Below are 18,472 nucleotides of genomic sequence, written 5' to 3' on the forward strand. Positions count from 1 at the left end.
GAAAGAAAAAGCAGAGACAGAGGAGAGAGAGAGAGAGGAGAGGGCCCGTGACTGGTAGATGTGTGGCCTGCTCAAGCAGGGGCATTGTTGGAGCTATGAGAGGACAATGCACTGCCCCCGCCCTGATACTCGCCATAATACCAGCTGACCAGCCATTTACAACAACTGTGGCCCCCGTTACAATTCCTGCTGCTCAGACACACACCAACACACACACATGCACACACACACACACAACACGCATGCATCCCACCCAGCCTCAATCAATAACTTTAGTCTTACAAGGCGAAAAACACTCTTGTGTATCAACAGTGGACAGAGGAGAGAAACCAGGTGGCCGTAGGTCAGCAGTGGCCTGACAAAAGGCTTAAGTCAAGGCATGCATGGGCACACTATTGTTCTCACGGCCTCTGTGTGTGTGTGTGTGTGTGTGTGTGTGTGTGTGTGTGTGTGTCCGCTCGCTCTCGTGCACTTTGGTTATTTTAGAATCATAATCTGATCTGTTTTGAAAAATCTGGCGGTTTGGATGATCCAGTGTTCATGTGATCTAATGTTGAGGTTTCACTCCATCATTAGTTAGATTAAATGCTGTGCATGAGCTGTGCAGTGTTTAACAGTGGTGCTGATTGTATGCTAATTAACATAATGTGACTGGTCCCCAGAAGGACCAAATCTCAGGTCTATTTTTTTTTGGAGAGTATTTGATGTTTCAAGTCATTTTTGTGTTCACAAAAAATTATAATGATTTTAGCAGTTAAAAGCATGTCTGTAGACCCTTCAGAAAGGGTGGATCCCTGCAGGCTGTAGCTGGTCATTGGATCCCATGGCGTAGCAAAAACGGGTATGTGTGTGTGTGTGTGTGTGTGTGCGTGTGTGTGTGTGTGTGTTTGTGTGTGTGTGCACAAGTGTGTGTGATTTACAGCAAGTTAACTTTAGATCCTAGCACCTATCTGTTCCTTCAGCAATAACATTTCTCCTCCCCAAGCAGCAGCCACCCAGAGAGGACAAATGCACACCTCACACCGTCTTATTATTTCAGGATCCCTGACAAAAGTCTTCAAAGTGGAGGGTGTGAACAGAGGAAGGGGGCTGTGTGAAAGGCTGCAAGAGGCAGTGATGGGAGAAGTATTCAGAACATTTACTAAAGTAAAAGTAGCAATACCAGACTATTAGACACTCCATCACAAGTACAGTAACATCATATCATGTGTATGCAGCATGTCAATGTTGTAGCTGGTCATGGTGGAACTAATTTTAACTTCATTATCTTTTGGGTGATTTAATTTACTGAAATGATACTATGATTAAGAAGCACAAAACTAAGCATCAATAATTTTCATAATGAATAATTTATGTGATTCATCAAGATTGATCTGATTCAAGCTTTCACCAGTATGACTATTCGCTGCTTTTCTCTGTTTCATACCATCTCTCCTATCAACAATCACAGACACACACACACACACACACACACACACACACACACACACGCACACCTATTTGCAATCGTTTTGGTCCCTTTATGATTGTTTAGTGTTACATTTTGAATATTTTGCATGTCTCTGTGGTCATTTTGCATCATTTCTCATCACTGTTGTAGCTTTGCCTCTCTTCGAGATTGTTTTGCACCAGTTTGTGGCCATGTTGTTTCTTTAAACTGAGCCCTCCAACTTTCAAACAAGAATTATTAACAGTCATTTCATACAGAGGCCAGGGGCCCCCTGACCTCTCAGACCCGTGGTCCTGAGCTTCTGTATGAAGTGACTGTTAATAATTCTTGTTTTAAAGTCATAAACCTCGGTGCCCAGCAGGTCCGTTCAATAATACATAAATGTAGTGGTGTAAAAAAAGTACAATATTTCCTCAGTACTTAAAAAATGCAGGCTACTTGCAGCACTTGGTGGCACCTGCACACACACACACCCACACACACACACACACACTCACACACACACACACACACTTCACAGGATAAGTGATGGACAGTGACTTTTGCAGAACAGGTGTACATACCTATGCAGAGCTGTTATATTGTTTTACCGTGGGTGTGGGGTGTGTGCGTGCTCGTGTGTGAGCACCCAAGAGAGAGAGAGACTAGGCGGGGGCAATGAGGGGCTGCTGAGGGGACGAGCACGAGCCTCCTCCCCTCTGAAAGCGGCTACGCGCAGCGCGCTCCCAGCAGCCCACTCGTGCTGCTGCTATACTGTAATCATATGATTGGGAGTCGATCCCCGCTGCAGAATACCGACACACTGGGCGGACACAAGCGGAGGAGCCGGGGCGGATGAGACTATCAGATGGTACATTTGTAGCTGCTGAAGAAGTGCGTGGAGTCGGTGAAAGTGTCGCCTGAAGTGTCAAACAGAGTCAAACTCCCCCCGAAAAGGAACTTTTTTCAAAGTCTGGAGAGAGTCGGACTGAGGGGGGCGTTTGGAAGAAGAGAGGGCTCTCAAACGAAACGTTAACCGAAGGACAGTCGATTTAACCGGAGCTGAGATTTGAGTTTTATCCGCCTGCTACAGAGGCGGTCAGCGGGTCGGTGGAAACCCCTGGGGTCCGTTGATTTTCTCGGGGCGTGTGTGTGTTTTTTAAAAAGAAATCTCCCATAAGTTTTTCGACTTAGCTAGGTCACTTTACTATTGAATCAAAAGCCATGGTCGGGGAGACAGAGGTGAAGGAGAGACCCAAGTCCAATCCGGACTATCTAATGCAGCTGATGAACGACAGGAAGGTGATGAGCTCCCTGCCCAACTTCAGCGGCATCTTCACGCATCTGGAGCGGCTGCTGGATGAAGGTAACGCGCCCCCCCCCCCTTCACCACCACACCTTTACAACTTGTCACACTACAGAGGAAACGAGCCCACCTTTTCCATGGCTGGACACACCGAGTTTCCGTGTTAATCAAAATGATTGTTATTGACTCACTTTATTGAATAGGCATTAACTGCAGGAAGTCCTCACTGGCTCCAGGGAAACGTGACAGCAATGTTATCCCAGCCAACTCTGAAAGATGCTAATGATAAATTGTTCAACACTTACACTATTTTAGGGTGCTTTACACTTCATAGACATGTGGCTTATAGATTTCACAATAAAGATTCAAAAAATGCTATAAAACTGTATGTGGATAGGATTTGTAAATTGCCTGGAGTCACAGTTTTAATTTGTTGAGAGCAGCAGATGAGCACAGTCTCTGTCACACACACACACACACACACACACACACACACACACCAAAAGACCTCTCTCTCTCTGTCTCTCTCTCTTCCTCGCACACACACACACACACACACACACACACACACACACACACACACACACACACACACACACACACACACACAGTCAGTTGCTGATGGGAACAAACAGACAGTTGTTAGTCTTTCCCAGTGACCTAATGCGCAGGCTTATGTGAATGCTGCAGCCCATCCCTGAGCAGGAACGAGAGCATGTCACAGTGTAAAATATTTGATTTGAGGCTACTAACAGCCTCCAAAGACACGCTGTCTGCACAGCTGATCAATGCACTTCACTTGTTGATATCTCACACTTTCTTTCAAGCAGCTTTGAAATAACACTAAAAAGGCGTGAACAGGAACAGGAACTGCGTAGTGGCATCATTTCTTCATTTTTTAAAATGTCACTTGTGCTACAAGCTATCAAGGGCCTCTTGTTGCTACTGTTGTTGCACATCAGGATCACTGAGGTCCCGACTTTGTGCTCTGTGACAAGTCTCATGACGCAGCAAGGTTGTTCTCATACTAGACGACCTCTGCGGCCTGACAAATAGGTCAGCTTAACATCTCTAGTTGTGTTCACATTGAAGACTGAAGGCCGAGCATATTCATCCCTCACACATGATAATGTGACACCCACAGTCAGAGTGAAAGGCTTTGTACCATGCCCATTTTCAGCCAGGCTGTATCTTCCGCCTGAGTTATGTGGACGGGGCACTCAGGCATAAGGGCTCTGTACCAAAAAACTTTGTGCAGGGTAATAAGAAAGCCTGCCAGTCACACATTCTGTCACGGTGCATGTTTCTTTGGCCTATATATAAACCTAGGACAGGTTGAAGTGTTAAGATAAGGCCTGTCACAGCTGCCCCCTTTATCTTTCTCTCCTTCAAGTCTCTTGTTCTTCTTTCACTTCTCATTTTCCTCCAGCAAGTTGCTCCCTGTTTTAACTCAGAGGCGTGACAGACACACTGCTTGTCTGTGCAGATCTCTGTTGTGTTTGTGTGTGTGTGTGTGTGTGTGTGTGTGTGTGTTTTGGTCTGTAACAGGTCAGAATAGGTTATTAGAGGATCGTCGTTGTCACTGTAGCTGTGTCTGTAATTATAGTGTCCTACTGTAGTTATTATGGTCAGACTTATCACTCTCAGAGCAGGGAGACATGGCTGTCAGCCTGCTTAGGTCAGATGATATTTGTGCCTCAAGGCAGTTATTCTGCTGTGTGTGTGTGTGTGTGTGTGTGTGTGTGTGTGTGTGTGTGTGTGTGTGGGTCTGTGTGTGTGTGTGCAAGTTCAAACTGGGGGTCTGTGTGCATGTGTTGCGTATGTGTTTGTGTGATGCAGCAGTCAGTTATTATTGTGCTAGCGTGTCATTACAAAGGCATCAGAGGCTAGCATCGGTCATTGAGACAACCCTAAACAAACAGACAGGCAGACATAGTCTCATTTATGATGTTACCTCTGCACCAAACCTAAGCCAAAAATTTGACCTTTTAAGAAATTGATTTCAACACTAAAATTAGTTGATTGCTTGTTTGTTTTTAAATCAAAATAGAAAGCAAATTACAGTCATTACTGCTGATGATTACAGATTAATGATGCCTAGTGTATTTCTGTGCTTTCTACAGTTGCAACAATCATTCGAATAATCGATCACAACCATTTTGATTATCGATTAATTTCATCAAGAATTCAAGCAGTTCTCTGGTTGCTGATTCTTCAGTGTGTGAATATGCTGATTTTCTCTGTTTTAAATTATTGTAAACAGATCATCTTTGGGGTTTGCACTGTTGTAGATGCACAAAACAAGATGCTTGAAGACATCAACAAAAACTCTGGGAAAATGATGGGAATTATTTGGCATTTTATAGGCCAACTGATAAATGGAGAAAATGGTCTACAGATTTATCGATAATGAAAATCACTGTTATTTGTGGCCGTAATGCTTTGTCAGTGCTGTTTCTATATGGTTGTGGAATAACTGCCCTGCAGCAGAAGTTCATAAACACCGGAGGGTAGAGCAGGTCATTGTGACACCCACTAACATGTATGTTTTTCTCTCGCATTATTTACAGAGTGAAAGAAGAACAGTGTGTGTATGTGTGTGTATCTGTGTCAAACACTGTTGGAGAATGAAATAGAAAGAGAGAAATTTTCAGTAATAGAAGAGGTCTGATTGCAAAGCATTCAATGGTTAGATTCTACATTGTGGTGCAGAATGCGTGTGCCTGTCTGTCTGACTGCCTGTCTGTCTACTGTCACATTCAGAGCCTCCTGTAACTCTGGTGACAGTGAGTCATCCTCCTAAAAAAACGGGCAGTCTAAAGAAATGTGAAACTTGTTGTCCCCCTTGGACATGTTCACGGACGTCCTCAGCTTAACTTTTTTTTTTTTCTTCTCTCTGTCTCGTCTTCCCAAGAAATCGGCAGGGTACGCAAGGACATGTACAACGACACACTGAACGGCGGGATGTTCAACGGGCGGGACATGGAGGAGCTTCCCGAGGCTATCGGCCCCGTGGCTCAGCTGCAGGAGAAGCTCTACGTGCCTGTCAAAGAGTACCCTGACGTGAGTGGACAAATCCATGACCTTTGCCCTTTCAGAAGAGTCTCTGTTTACTTTTGGCTGTTGTCACTTTGTCTCCTCCTAGCTACAGAAAAGGCTGCCAGAAAAGTCAGTGTTCCTGTTAATCACAGCTTTACATTTTATCTGAGGGCTGATTTCACTCTGAGAACATCTGTGCTCACACCCAGTGATGTAATCTAGACTTAAAATTGATCAATAATGATTCTTGACCCGTGTTTACAATATGATAAAAATGGATCATTTACACCAGTTTTTTAAGATTCATATTAAGATAAGTTTTGTTTAGTTAAAAAGGTAATGATTTCATTTAAACTCCCTCGCTGCGACACAACTTTCAGCCTCAAGTTTACACTATAAATATTAACAACAGCTTAAAAAGCTGGATTAAGTTTTTTTTCCTCGAATATAAAGTCAAGTGCGCTGCAATGAGCAGACTTCACCATCCAGCACATCACCACTCACGCCAAGTACGGTTAAGCACTTCAATATGAGTTCCGTTGATCCAAATTGAATGGCTCACATGATTTTCCCCATGCATCAGCTCGCCAATCACCGAGCACAATGACAGGCTGTCCTCACTCACATGACAGGAGACTAACAGGACACACACACACACACACACACACAGACACAGGAGTGCACTGGAAAACAGTTGAGATCAGGGTTAAATTTAGAGAGCAGTTCCTCTATCTGGATTTGCGTGTGTTGGTAAAGAGACAAGGGTCATCCTGGAATATGTTGTAACTTTGGTTAAACTCAGTGAGACTTTAGCGGAGGAATAAAAGAAGCTGGACAAATGTTATGAGAGGAGTGTATGACAAAACAGAGGGGCAGTGGTGAAAGAACACACACACATACACACACCCACACACACACACACACACAGGGGCAGCTGTCTAGTTAATCACTCAGTCTTAGTGACAGATAAGGTTAAGAGAACGGCGCTGTCCTGTCATGCCACCAGCACCAGCCAGCACCCATATAATGAGCTATTTTTGTCTCTCTTAGTAACACAGACACATCACAGATGCACAAACCTCAAAGCCACACACACACACACACACTCACACACACATTCACACACAGCGCATGTACAGTAAATACACACATTGTAAAAAGACAGTTTGTGTGTGTGTGAGTGTGATGTAAAAATGTGTCCCATCTTCCTTCAGGCCTATTTATTTTTAATCTGTGTGTTTTGCTCTTTTGCGTAGTTCAACTTTGTCGGGAGGATCCTGGGCCCACGTGGACTGACGGCCAAACAACTGGAGGCAGAAACCGGCTGCAAGATTATGGTGCGAGGAAAGGGCTCCATGAGAGACAAGAAGAAGGTACACACACCAAGAGATGCACTCGTAAAACACACAAGTTACATGCTTTTATCTTCTTATTGTTATAATTGTTTTTGCATGTTCACATAACATGTATTTATTTAAAGGAATACTTTGACATTTTGGGAAATCACCTTATTTGATATTTTCACAAATTAAAGTGCTACATCATGTTTGTTTAATTCAGAAACAGGCACATAAACCCAAGTACAACCACCGATAAAACCACAATTTGTCATTTTACACTTTTACAGTACACATTTTCTTTGTACGAATTAGACAAACAAGATATAAAGGTCATTTAGTGAGTTTTAGGTGCTAGAGAGTGGATTTTGTCAGTTTCAGACAGAGGCAGGCTAGCTCTTTCCCCTTGTTTCCAGTATTTATTCTAAGCTAAGCTAACCAGCTATATCTTCCTATTTACTGTACAGACACGAGAGGATCTATCTTTTCACTATCAGCAAGAAAGCAAATAAGTGGGTTTCACAAAATTTCAAACTACTCCTTTGAGTGTTTTTTTAATATCCAGGCTTTCATTTGTTTTCATTGAACTTGGCCCATCAGAAAGAACATTATGTGCAATTTTTGTCAAAGTTACATTCATGATGTGCTTTAAATTGAGCTTATTTTAAGATGCATTAGCACTCAGCAATAACAACACTGGGAAAAAAAATAAATGGAGGACATGATGTTTAGTTGTGTTTGAGAAGACTTTCAGTGGCTTTCAAATGAGAGCACAATCCAACAGCAGTCTGCAGGATGGGAAAGATCAGCTCAGAAATGTTAAAATAACTTAAATAACTGATTTGCTTTGGGAAATGTTCAGCTGTAATGTGATTTGTAGAAACCTGCAAAAACATGTTGTAGCCTCAAGTGTTTTTTACTGAGTGCTTTACATGTTTAAAATAAAAATGTAACAGATGCAAGAAACAAAACAAGTTAAAAATCAAAGCAAGGAACAGAGAGGGGTGAGGTCTATCTATCTATCTATCTCTCTATCTCTCTATCTCTCTATCTATCTATCTGCCCTTCCCCAACACCCGGTTTTGGTGCTCAGTTTTTCTCTCCTGTCCTGGTGCTCAGTCCATCTGTCCTCCCTTCCTCTCCCCTGGTGTCTGCTGTTGGACGGAGTCGGCTCAAGCTTTCCAAACGGCAGGTGGAGCAAGTCCAGCATTCCTCCACCACCCCCCTCTCTCTCTCTCTCTCTATCTCTTTCTCTCTCTCCAGAACATTCCCTACCCCGCACGCCCCTCAGAGAGCAAGAGACACACACACACACACAGACACATATAGACACACACAGAGACAGAGAGGAAGGAAAACAGAGACACAGTGGGAGGCAACAGGGGGAGAAGAGAGAAAGATGTTGACTTTTAGTGTTCTTCAAAACGATACATCTCACTTGACAAAACATCCACAGAGGATACAATCTCCCCGCACACCATGCTGAGATAGAAAGATTCATAATTTTAGTTTTAACTCAGCTGCAACTAACAGTTATTTTCATTAACATCTGGTAGTTGAGGCGTGTTAGCGACTCTGTGAGACTGTACTTGAAGGAATAGTTTTGGAAAATACACTTATTCTTTTTCTTCGTCAGTCAGGCGATGGTTTTAGGTTAGCTTAGCATAAAGACTGGAAGCAAGGGGGGGTGGGGGGTGGGGGAGTGGGGGGCAGCTTGCCTGGCCAGGAAGTCACTGCAACCGGCCAAGAAATAGTTCCAGCACATAAAGGTCAGGTCATGCTCGGACAGAACTAGTTCGTAGTCCACGTTGGTGTTTGTGGTTTGTCTGAACGGTCGCACTCGAAGGTGGAGTGAAAATCCGATGGTCAAGGTGGAGATGTGACAGTCGCTGATGGAAGACATTAGTAGCATTGCACTTGGTCTGTCACATGAAAAGTGATAAATTTTTGTGTGACGAATGAAAAAAAGAGCTACAGAGTTCAAACCCAACTTACTTTGTCACCTCCACTCCCACTCGGCCCTCCCACTCCGGAGGGCGTTTTGAAGCTATTCAACCATCCCTTATCATAAAAGCACAATGTGTCATTATCATCCTTTGTTTTTTGTACAGATTAAACAAAAAAATTTTAATTTGTGAGCTTTAAACATGCTATTAGGTGGATTTTGTAACCACTGGGCAGCTATTTACAGTCTTTTTGCTAAGCTAACTAAGTTAAGCTAACTGTCTCCTGACTGTAGCCTCATATTTAATGGATAGATGTGAGAGTGATCCATCCATATGTTGTTGAGAAACAATACTCAGAAACAATTAAGACAGAGGATTCTGTTAATTTCTGTACAAAACTTCATGACAACCCATTCAAAATTGGTCATGATATTTCAGGGAGTGATGGACTGACATTGCCATTCCCGTGAGTTAATGGGGCTAAAAATAAAAACAAATCCCTGTCACAAGTTCCCAGAGCCCATAGACTGGCTTCTGATTGCTTGTCTGATGAACTTTGAAAAAAACAACAACACAATATTACAATGACCTGAAACAGAGAGCAGCAGCTAATCCAGCTTCTGTTTGGTGTTTCTTGTAACCATTTTGAACACAAGGTTATCCAAAACACACAACTGTACCTGTTTTGTTATATGAACAACAAGGAAGGAGACCAACAAGTACAAACAGCAACAGTGACTGTGTGTGGTATTTTTACTTGATAATGACTGTGTAAACGATTATTCAGTGATTAATGGTGCCGTTGTCATTGAATCAGCAACTGAATATCAATTAACTGACAAATCTTTCCAGCTGTAGTTTTGATAAAGAGAGGGAGAAAGAAAGGAAAAGAACAGATAAAGAGCAGCTGCAAAAAATGATGTGATTTGGGGAACTGTTACAGAAAGAATCTGCAGAACCTTCACTAACATGAAACACCAAACTTGTTTAAGCACTTAAGGGGATGTTTGATGAGTTTGGTGATGCTTCCAGAGCTGCATTACACGACCTTGAGCCTCGTGTGTGTTTGTGTGCAGTTGGAGGCCGATCCATGAGCTGTGCCAAAAACAGAAGAGTGAAATCCTGTTTCGTCTCTCCCGTAATGGGCCGAGCTTGGGTGGTGCATTCAAACTGAGTCTTTTAAAATTTTTGCATGTTCCAGGAGGAGATGAACCGAGGGAAGCCCAACTGGGAGCACCTGAGCGAGGACCTCCACGTCCTGATCACGGTGGAGGACACACACAACCGGGCCAAGATCAAACTCCAGCGGGCCATCAACGAGGTCAAGAAGCTTCTCGTGCCTGCTGTGAGTATCGGTCCGAAACCCCCCACCATCATCATCACCCCCCCCAGTGTCAGATATTACAGCCTGGACTGATGGAAAAACTGCGTGTGACTGGATGAGGGTTCACTGTGTTGGTATGCATGGAAGGGGGAAGGGGATTGTCAGTCCAAAAAGTGTGTGTGTGTGTGTGTGTGTGTGTGTGTGTGTGTGTGTGTGTCTCCGTGTGTATGAGAGAGTATGTGTAAGGAGTTAGGGTAATTAGGGTACACACATAAAGGGGTTTCCATGGTAACCCCGGGTTGTTTGAAAGGCTGAGGGAATGAATGGAGAGTCTGTTCACTCGTTCTCCCCACTCCATCACTCCTTTCACTTGTTCACAACTCACTTCATTCCCAACTACTGGCTACAGTATTCCTCTTTCTCACTGGGTTTTTTTTTGTCTTGTTGTCCACACAAGAGGACATTTTGATTGCACTCCTCAACATTTCTCACATTCTCCGGCCCACCTACCTCCCCCCTACAGACTCACTCATACGTACATGAAAACATAATGACGAATAACAAATGATGAGGAACATTGCACAGACATGAGCAGACACACACAGGGGCACTCTCTAAATTATCCCTGTTTGACAGAAGCACAGAAGCACATATTTTGAAATCACAAGGCTCTTTCCTTTTTATCTCCTCCGCATTATTAACAACAATAGAAACAGACTGAAAAGACCTGCAGGGGGATTTCTGTTGCAGCAATCAGCCATCACTTCCTGCTCCAACCCCAGAACGGTATAGGATGCAAGGAGTGTCTATAGGCAATCAGGAGCTCAAACACCTGTTAATCTGCGTTTGAGTGAGTGAGTGAGTGAGTGAGTGAGTGAGTGAGTGAGTGAGTGAGTGCGTGTTTGTGTGTGGTAGCTAAAGTTAATGATATGTGTTAGTTTAACCCGGCCGACCTTGCTGTCCAACTGTAAATCAGTCAAGCTTCTCACCAAGCTGTAACTGGAGCTAAGAAGCTAGCGTGTTTGACACTGAATATGCCCTGCGAGGTGGAGCGGCTGTGTTCAAGGTCTCGTCATCTCCGCTGCAGACTATGTAAAAAAAAAAAAAAAACAGCAAACAGAAGAGGAAAAAAAACAACATACTTCTTTCCCTTTTGAAAACATTTAAATTGATTCAGAATTAGTGTCCGCATACTGTAACATTTGCCGACTTTTTGACCAGACTCTCACAAAAGTTGATTCATTGGCTTGTGAAATGGCTGAATGACAGCGCTGTGCTGCTGTGCTTGCATGTGTTGGTTGCAGGCTGAGGGGGAGGACAACCTGAAGAAAATGCAGTTGATGGAGCTGGCCATTCTCAATGGGACCTACAGAGACGCCAATGTCAAGACGCGTAAGGATGACATCACAGTTAACATGTGGAGGAGGGTTGGTGGGTGACAAAGGAGGGGTCTTGTTACAGGAGTCCACTGTATATATGAACAATGCCTCTGTTTCTCCTGTTAAATAGTCTGTTTGTCCTCTCCTCTTCTTCCCTGTCCATTGTACGTGTTCACTTCTGGTGCGCTCGCGTGTGGGTGTGCGCATACTTGCAATATCGTGCATTTTGTGTGCCACACAGCCACCGCCGCCTTCCCGCTAGCGACCCCTCAGGCGCCTCGGATCATCACAGGCCCGACGCCCGTCCTGCCTCCCACTCTGCGCAACCCCGCCCCCGTCACCACGCCGACCATCATGCCTCTGATTCGTCAGATCCAGAGCTCCACCCTCGTGCCGGGAGGCAATCCGCACCCGGCGCTGGTGCAGCAAGGGCCCGAATCTGGAATCATCTACACACCCTACGATTATCCCTACACACTCACACCCTCCATATTGGAATACCCAATTGACTCAACTGGAGTATTAGGTATGTAGATTTGGAAGTTCATCACTTTCATACATAGGCAATGGATGTATTGTGAGAACTGGATACTGGGCTCCAATGAGAGTTGCTCATCAAGCAAAAAAACTTTTCCTGGCCACGCCCGCTCGCCCCATAGACTTTACACTGAGGGGACATCGCTAACAAAAAACAGCTTGGAGGAAGTTTTACAAATATAGAATCTTTGTGGTTTAATTTTTTGTCCTGTCAGCAACTTTACAGACATCTTTTATTATGGCAGTCTATGAAGCTTTTTGGTCCACAGTTAAATTCCACGTGCCTAAAAACTGAGACCCAAACCTGGCTTGTATCCACGTCTGAAAGACCAAACCTGGCTTGCCAAATTTCATACCCAAATCCCAACCCTGGACCTGGAGATATATTTTTGCTTTATTTTATCATTTGCCCTGAGGCAATGCAATGACCTCACTCTGTCTCCCCACTCTTCTTCCCTCTGGGCATTACATATCTACTTGTAACACGACATGCTGTTGACTCAGTCAGAGAGAGGAAGAGGGAAATTTCTTGATAAAATACATCTGTTTGACAAAAAAAAAAGAAAAAGAAATCCAAACTCTTTTTCCAGCAGATGGAGTTGCCATCACATGACCTGAGTATGGTTTTGAGTTCTGTGATGATAGGTGTCAATCATATGTGGGATGGGGGTCATCTGAAGTTTTCTTGTCAAACTAATGTTTCCAGTATCATGAATGAAATTTAAATCACATAAAAAGATGAAAAAGAACCTTTACCCAACAAAACCACTTGAACCCGACTCAAAACCAGATAATCTAGACCAGGGCCGATAGCAGAGCACAAGGTCATTATTATTGCAGTACCGTAGTTTGCCACTGGAACAAATTGGTTGCCGTATCCAGCTCTTGTAATACATCCACGACATGTACAGATCGATGCTGAAGCTCATTTCTGGGCTAACAGTCTCTTCTCCCTGTGTTTTTGCAGGTATGGCTTTCCCAACCAAAGGCTAAGCGATAGCAACCCTTCCTAGCACACACATGGACTGGCTTGCAGAGACCCCCCCCCCTCCCTCCCTCCCCCACACACACATACTTGTCCCACAGAGCAAACACTCAGAGTTTGCTCATACTTTAGGATGACAGATTCCTCGACAGTCATTCTGTAGTCAAGTGTCCATTCCTGTTAATTTCCTCTTTGTATTAGCAGACTAGTGTTGTGGTGTGACAGCTACTTAACTTTTTTTTAATAGTTCAGCTTCCGCTTGTAATTTTAACACATTTTTAGTGAACCCATAGTTATTTTAGTGCTGCTGTTTGTGATTTAATATGTTAAAGCTTATTTTGATCACAGAGCTATAGAGTGACTTTACTTACAGCTGATGTTGAATCTACTAGTGAAGCGTAGTCAGAGATTAGTGGTTTGGATTATTATTTTCCTTAGAAAACAGAAGACCACAAAACAACAAAAAAAATTCTGTCTCTTAGAAGTGAGATGTTTTTGCTTATTTTTCACCTTCAGCCTTGAACACTTTGTAAATTCCTGGTTTCACTGATGTTGGTGCCATGGGTGGACTGTTTGATGTCTTTCTGATGAGTAACCTTCTGTGTTCTGTTTTGGCGATGTCAATGGCTGTTAGCAGGTGCCATGACCACTAAGGTACGACGCCACGACAAGAGAATCCATCCTTACCAAAGGGTAGTGACCACAGACAGAGGTTAGTTAGCTCACCAGCCACTTTAATGTGTATGTGTATGTGGGTGTGTGTGTTAGTGTGCGTGCATGCAGACCAATGGACCAATTTCAGTTTACATGTGTCTGTAATACGGCATGCCTAAAAAAATAAATAACTGTATCGGGCAAAAAGGTCACACGCTGAAGCGGCTTCAGTGTAAAATGTGAAACAGTATTTGTTGCAGTGAGCAGATTGGGAGGAACCATGTTAGGGGTGCCAGCTGCAGCGCTTATCTTTGCTCGCCTGTTAGATAAACTGGACGGCTTGCAGGCCGGGACCCTCTCAATTAGAATGGACCGCTCCATTCATGTGACTCGGTCCTTGTGACTCTGGATTTGGAGTCCTATCTCTCAGAAACTTTTTTTTTTTGTTGTTGTTTATCTCCTCATTACTACTTTTGACCCTACAAATACTGTGGGAACATTTATTTATACCCAATTTCATTCCAGTAGATTTCCACAAATGTTTTTTTATTATTATTAATTAAATCCTGTGTTGTGCCCAATGACTATATGACACTTAAAGTAACAGTGGTTGTCTTTTTCTGAAGGTCATTCAATTCAATATGATCTTTGGTTTTTACTACTAAAACACAGCGTGTGATAACTACTGAAGTCTGTGTTACAAGCTCTTTTGTATGAAATACTGTTGTTTGTGGTCTTATCAGTCGCCCACTGGACTTTATCATTGGGGCTGTTTACATCTTTCATATATTTCCTAGCCAGAGTGGTGCTGTTACCATGTATTTAGCTGCAAAATAAATTTGTATATAGGGATTTTAAGGATTTAAGTGCTTATATGAAGCTTATGGAACAAGATCGCTTGGAAATACTTGTAGTATTTTTTTTTTAGTTTTTTTTAGTTTGTAAATTTTTATTTTTGTTTTTATGGTATGCTTTTTATAGATGAAGTGTCTCCATGTAAACTTCAAATTTTATTCAAAGTGTGTAGCTACTACTGTTTTAGTCACCGCGAAGGTGGCAATGAAGGCAGTGTTATACTCTGTGTATTTAAGATGAGGTGACCTTCTCGATTCACAGGCCTCGTGACTGTTTTATGCAATAGAAATGGACTAGCTAGCTACAATATATGTGTGTGTGTGAGCAGTGGTGCTCTTGTTGTACACGATGGACAAAAAACACTAAAAGGCAATAAAGATGACTATTGAAAAAAATCTCTAAAGAAAACCAAAGCCTCTAAATTCTTGTAGTTAGTCTGTCTATTGTTAAATTGTTCCTAAAGTCCCTCTAAAATCACCATCTCTTAACCTCTCATTGCTGTCTCTTATGGTGCCTCTTTGCTTACTGTAGTCATTAGGTGCTCTTCTAATACTTCATAGCAAATAGATCAAACCATAATCAATAATCAGTTAATCACAACTGTTAATCACCAAGATCTTGTGCCTGCTGCTAAACAACACCTCTACTTGTCAGTAAGCGAAAGTATTTCTGAGGCCCAGACACTTTTCTCTGGACATAAAGGTCACTCTCTCACCCACATGAAACCATGCTGTCTCCCTCTCTGTCCATGGTTTCACTGTCTGTCTGTGCTAGAAGTAGCCCAGCTAGCATGAGTAGTATCACTATAGCAGCGGTCACGCGACAGGAGGGGTATCTGCTAAAACTTAACCCTGCAAACACCTTCATGAGCACAGGTGAGCATCGCCAACCAGCCATTCCTTACGTCAACACCTGGTTGTTGACGTAAGTCCTTGTGAATGGTTATGGAGGGCTCATGAAGGTGCTGTGCGCCTCTTATGTAATACCCCTCATGCTGTGTGACTGCAGTAGATCTGCCTTGTTGTCATCCTGACGCCACTAGCTGACACTAATCTCTCTTCTATCTTTTTTTCTTTTTATGTCCCCTTTTATGTGCCCTTTTTGTTTCCTTTCCATGTCTGTCCGTCTCTGTCCGTCTAACTCTAGCTGCCACGGCAACTAACCCATGACCCCTTGACCTTCTGACATTTCCGCCCACTGATGACCCACCCATCTCTGCCCGCTGGCGTGCTCATTGGCCCACGGCCCCGCCACTCCCCCAGCTCAGCCAACCAGAGACCAGCACATTGGGAACAACCCGGCCGCTTCTGTCTAACCAACCAACCAGACGACAGCGATCATGGGAATAAACCTCAGGACCCCGCCCATCACCAAGTCCTAACCTAAACTTTACCAAACGTGCCTTCCTTACAAAACTCCAAAGCCAGTCTGTGAATTTTTTACAACCATCCGACAGTCAAAATCCCAATCTGTATCAGTTATTGCCATCCATAACCAGTAGGCTTTACTGAGGATGGGCCCCAAACTGGTGAAGGGCTCCTAAACTAATCCCTAGCTGTGCCAAACTGTCTCTCTGAGCTGCCCTACCCTCAGTCATTGCGACGCAATAATAATGACTCTATTAATAACACGGTAACTATACTGATAATGATGGTAATTGTACTTATCCGCCACAGAAACCCTCCATAAACACTAAACTGAAAGAGATATGTTGATATTTTGTAGTATTTTTCCTCAACAGGCACCTCTCACTTAACATGGGAAAATTTCCAGACACTCTTGAAAGGGATTGCTTCTTTTATGGCCCAACATACATTAATTTCATTATAACACATTATAATGGTGTTAAAATGTTCATATATTAACACGCTTTCCTTCAAAATGTAACACCAACGTGCGATTTCCAATGATGTTTAAAATGTCACATGCTTCTTCTTTTTTTTTTAAGTGCATTATTTTCTGCTGCTTGTAGCATATTTGAGGAATACTTAAAAAAAAAAAAGAAAAGCCATCGTTCAGTCGAGCAAAATGCCAGCGCCGAACCTTTTTCTCCATAAAGCGACAGGTGCTCAATGAGGAAAAATAACAAACCGGAATCCAAAATGCCAAAGTATCTCTGAGTGTTTCTTAAACGGTAAAGCACCCGGATACTGAGTTGACATATACAGAATAAATACTAAGCTTGTACAGTTACAGATAGACACACATGCAGAGGGAAGGTTGCACTTCTTTTGTCTAAATCTCGAGGACTTCTCCACAGCGATGCCTTTGCCTTTTTTCACACTACAGTATTGTATGAGCTTGAACAACAGTGCCTTTATTTATTGAGCGCGATGGAACAATGTTACACCTAAATCTTTTATCACTACACCATGGCATTGTGCCCAGCATGAAATTATGTTATTTGGGTTTATGCAGATTAATTACGACTGCAGGAAATGTGTCGCATGTGTCGTCATTTTACGGCTTTACATCCATAACTCTTCCCAATTCAGATTTTATTGCCAAAAAGAAAACCAGTGGCTCATTTGAATTGGAAGTGCAATGCAGTATTGAAGCTCTAGCTACAGTGTCTGAAATGTTTATGTGAGGTTTTTGGATGCCTCCAGAGAACAGTGTTATTCTTTTTGTTTTTTGTTTGTTTGTTTTCGGTTGATTGTTTTGTTGGAGATGAAGTCGTCCATACATACAATATATTTTTGCATGTGTATCCGCTTTTTCAGAGGGTGTGGTACACTTTTACATACACAAACCAGCTGATGCCTTGACGTTTAAAAAAAAAAAAAATCATGGAGTCGTAACATCTGTAACAAGTTTATAATGTATTTTTATATTTTATTTTGTACATGAAAATAACATTAAATGACCTTTTCAGATAAGAACATTATGCCTTATTACGGAGAATAATTTGATGAATATAACTATCCTTCATGTGTCACTAGTAGTCACTCTGTCCTGAGAAACTGGAGTCTGATGTTCTCTGTATTAACTTAAGCCTTTGAGATCAGCATTGCTTGCCTTCTGTGCCTTTTGTATACTATACGTGTGACAATTAACAGTGTAGTACAACATTAATCTACTCTTCAGTGCCAAGTGTAGGTTACTAACTGTTACCACTTCTGTGATTATTAACCACTTTAATTGTATCTGTCTCTGCTTTGGATTCCTTTTAAAACATACATGTGTGTCTAAAAAAAAAATGAGAAAAAAAAAGAAAAGATATGTGTTGAACAATGAACTTTTAACTTTTAAAGTATTCTGAGCAGGAATAACTCTTTGTACACTATTAAACTCATAGTTGTAAAACTAACAAACTTTGTTGCTTTTTCACTGTAGCACTTAATTATGCAAATCAGCTTCCTTTCTGCATACTAATCACCAAACACTCCTTGGACACAGAGGGACAAAAAGAAAACAGCAGATACTTCAGACAAAATGCAGGGAAAAGGCCACAACATGTTGCTCCCCACTTCTTTTTCTCTGCGTTCTTTCTCCTGTTCTCTATCTTCCTCAGCTTTTTAAGTGGACATTGCAGACATTGATGTGTGTAATAAGAGAGAACAAAACACACCCAGCTCACCATGGTTCCTAAGAGGCATGCGCATGTATAACAGAAAAAAAAAAAAGGGGGGGGGGGTCAGGTTTGGAGGACTAGATGGCTGGGGAATTGAAGGGAAATTG

General features: G+C 42.6%; 1 protein-coding gene across 7 annotated transcripts; it reads left to right on the forward strand.

Moving 5' to 3' along the window:
- The first annotated feature begins 2,182 nt into the window (after nucleotides 1–2,182).
- On the forward strand, nucleotides 2,183–17,583 carry LOC111219821 (protein quaking-B-like). Of its 7 annotated transcripts, none has more exons than XM_022742623.1 (9): nucleotides 2,183–2,795; nucleotides 5,650–5,798; nucleotides 7,031–7,147; nucleotides 10,259–10,402; nucleotides 11,686–11,773; nucleotides 12,002–12,286; nucleotides 13,241–13,264; nucleotides 13,917–13,994; nucleotides 15,938–17,583. In XM_022742623.1, exons 1-9 carry the CDS (start codon nucleotides 2,654–2,656, stop codon nucleotides 15,958–15,960), a joined length of 1,050 nt encoding a protein of 349 aa, XP_022598344.1. In that variant the 5' UTR covers nucleotides 2,183–2,653; the 3' UTR covers nucleotides 15,961–17,583. The 7 variants fall into 7 exon arrangements, with proteins under 7 accessions (XP_022598344.1, XP_022598345.1, XP_022598347.1 ...); XM_022742624.1 differs by having other exon boundaries at nucleotides 2,654–2,795; nucleotides 13,920–13,994; XM_022742626.1 differs by lacking the exon at nucleotides 13,241–13,264 and having other exon boundaries at nucleotides 2,654–2,795.
- Nucleotides 17,584–18,472: the final 889 nt, after the last annotated feature.

The sequence above is a fragment of the Seriola dumerili genome, unplaced genomic scaffold (genome assembly GCF_002260705.1).
Source record: "Seriola dumerili isolate Sdu_G_001 unplaced genomic scaffold, Sdu_1.0 BDQW01000068.1, whole genome shotgun sequence".
In the NCBI taxonomy this organism is placed as follows: Eukaryota; Metazoa; Chordata; class Actinopteri; order Carangiformes; family Carangidae; genus Seriola; species Seriola dumerili.

Excerpts from the sequence above, each read along its gene's own strand:
- LOC111219821 (XM_022742623.1), top strand. The coding sequence starts at position 2,654 with ATGGTCGGGGAGACAGAGGTGAAGGAGAGACCCAAGTCCAATCCGGAC. Across the intron at positions 5,799-7,030 it reads CTGTCAAAGAGTACCCTGAC|TTCAACTTTGTCGGGAGGAT; the intron begins GTGAGTGGACAA and ends TCTTTTGCGTAG. Across the intron at positions 13,995-15,937 it reads GGTAGTGACCACAGACAGAG|CTGCCACGGCAACTAACCCA; the intron begins GTTAGTTAGCTC and ends GTCTAACTCTAG.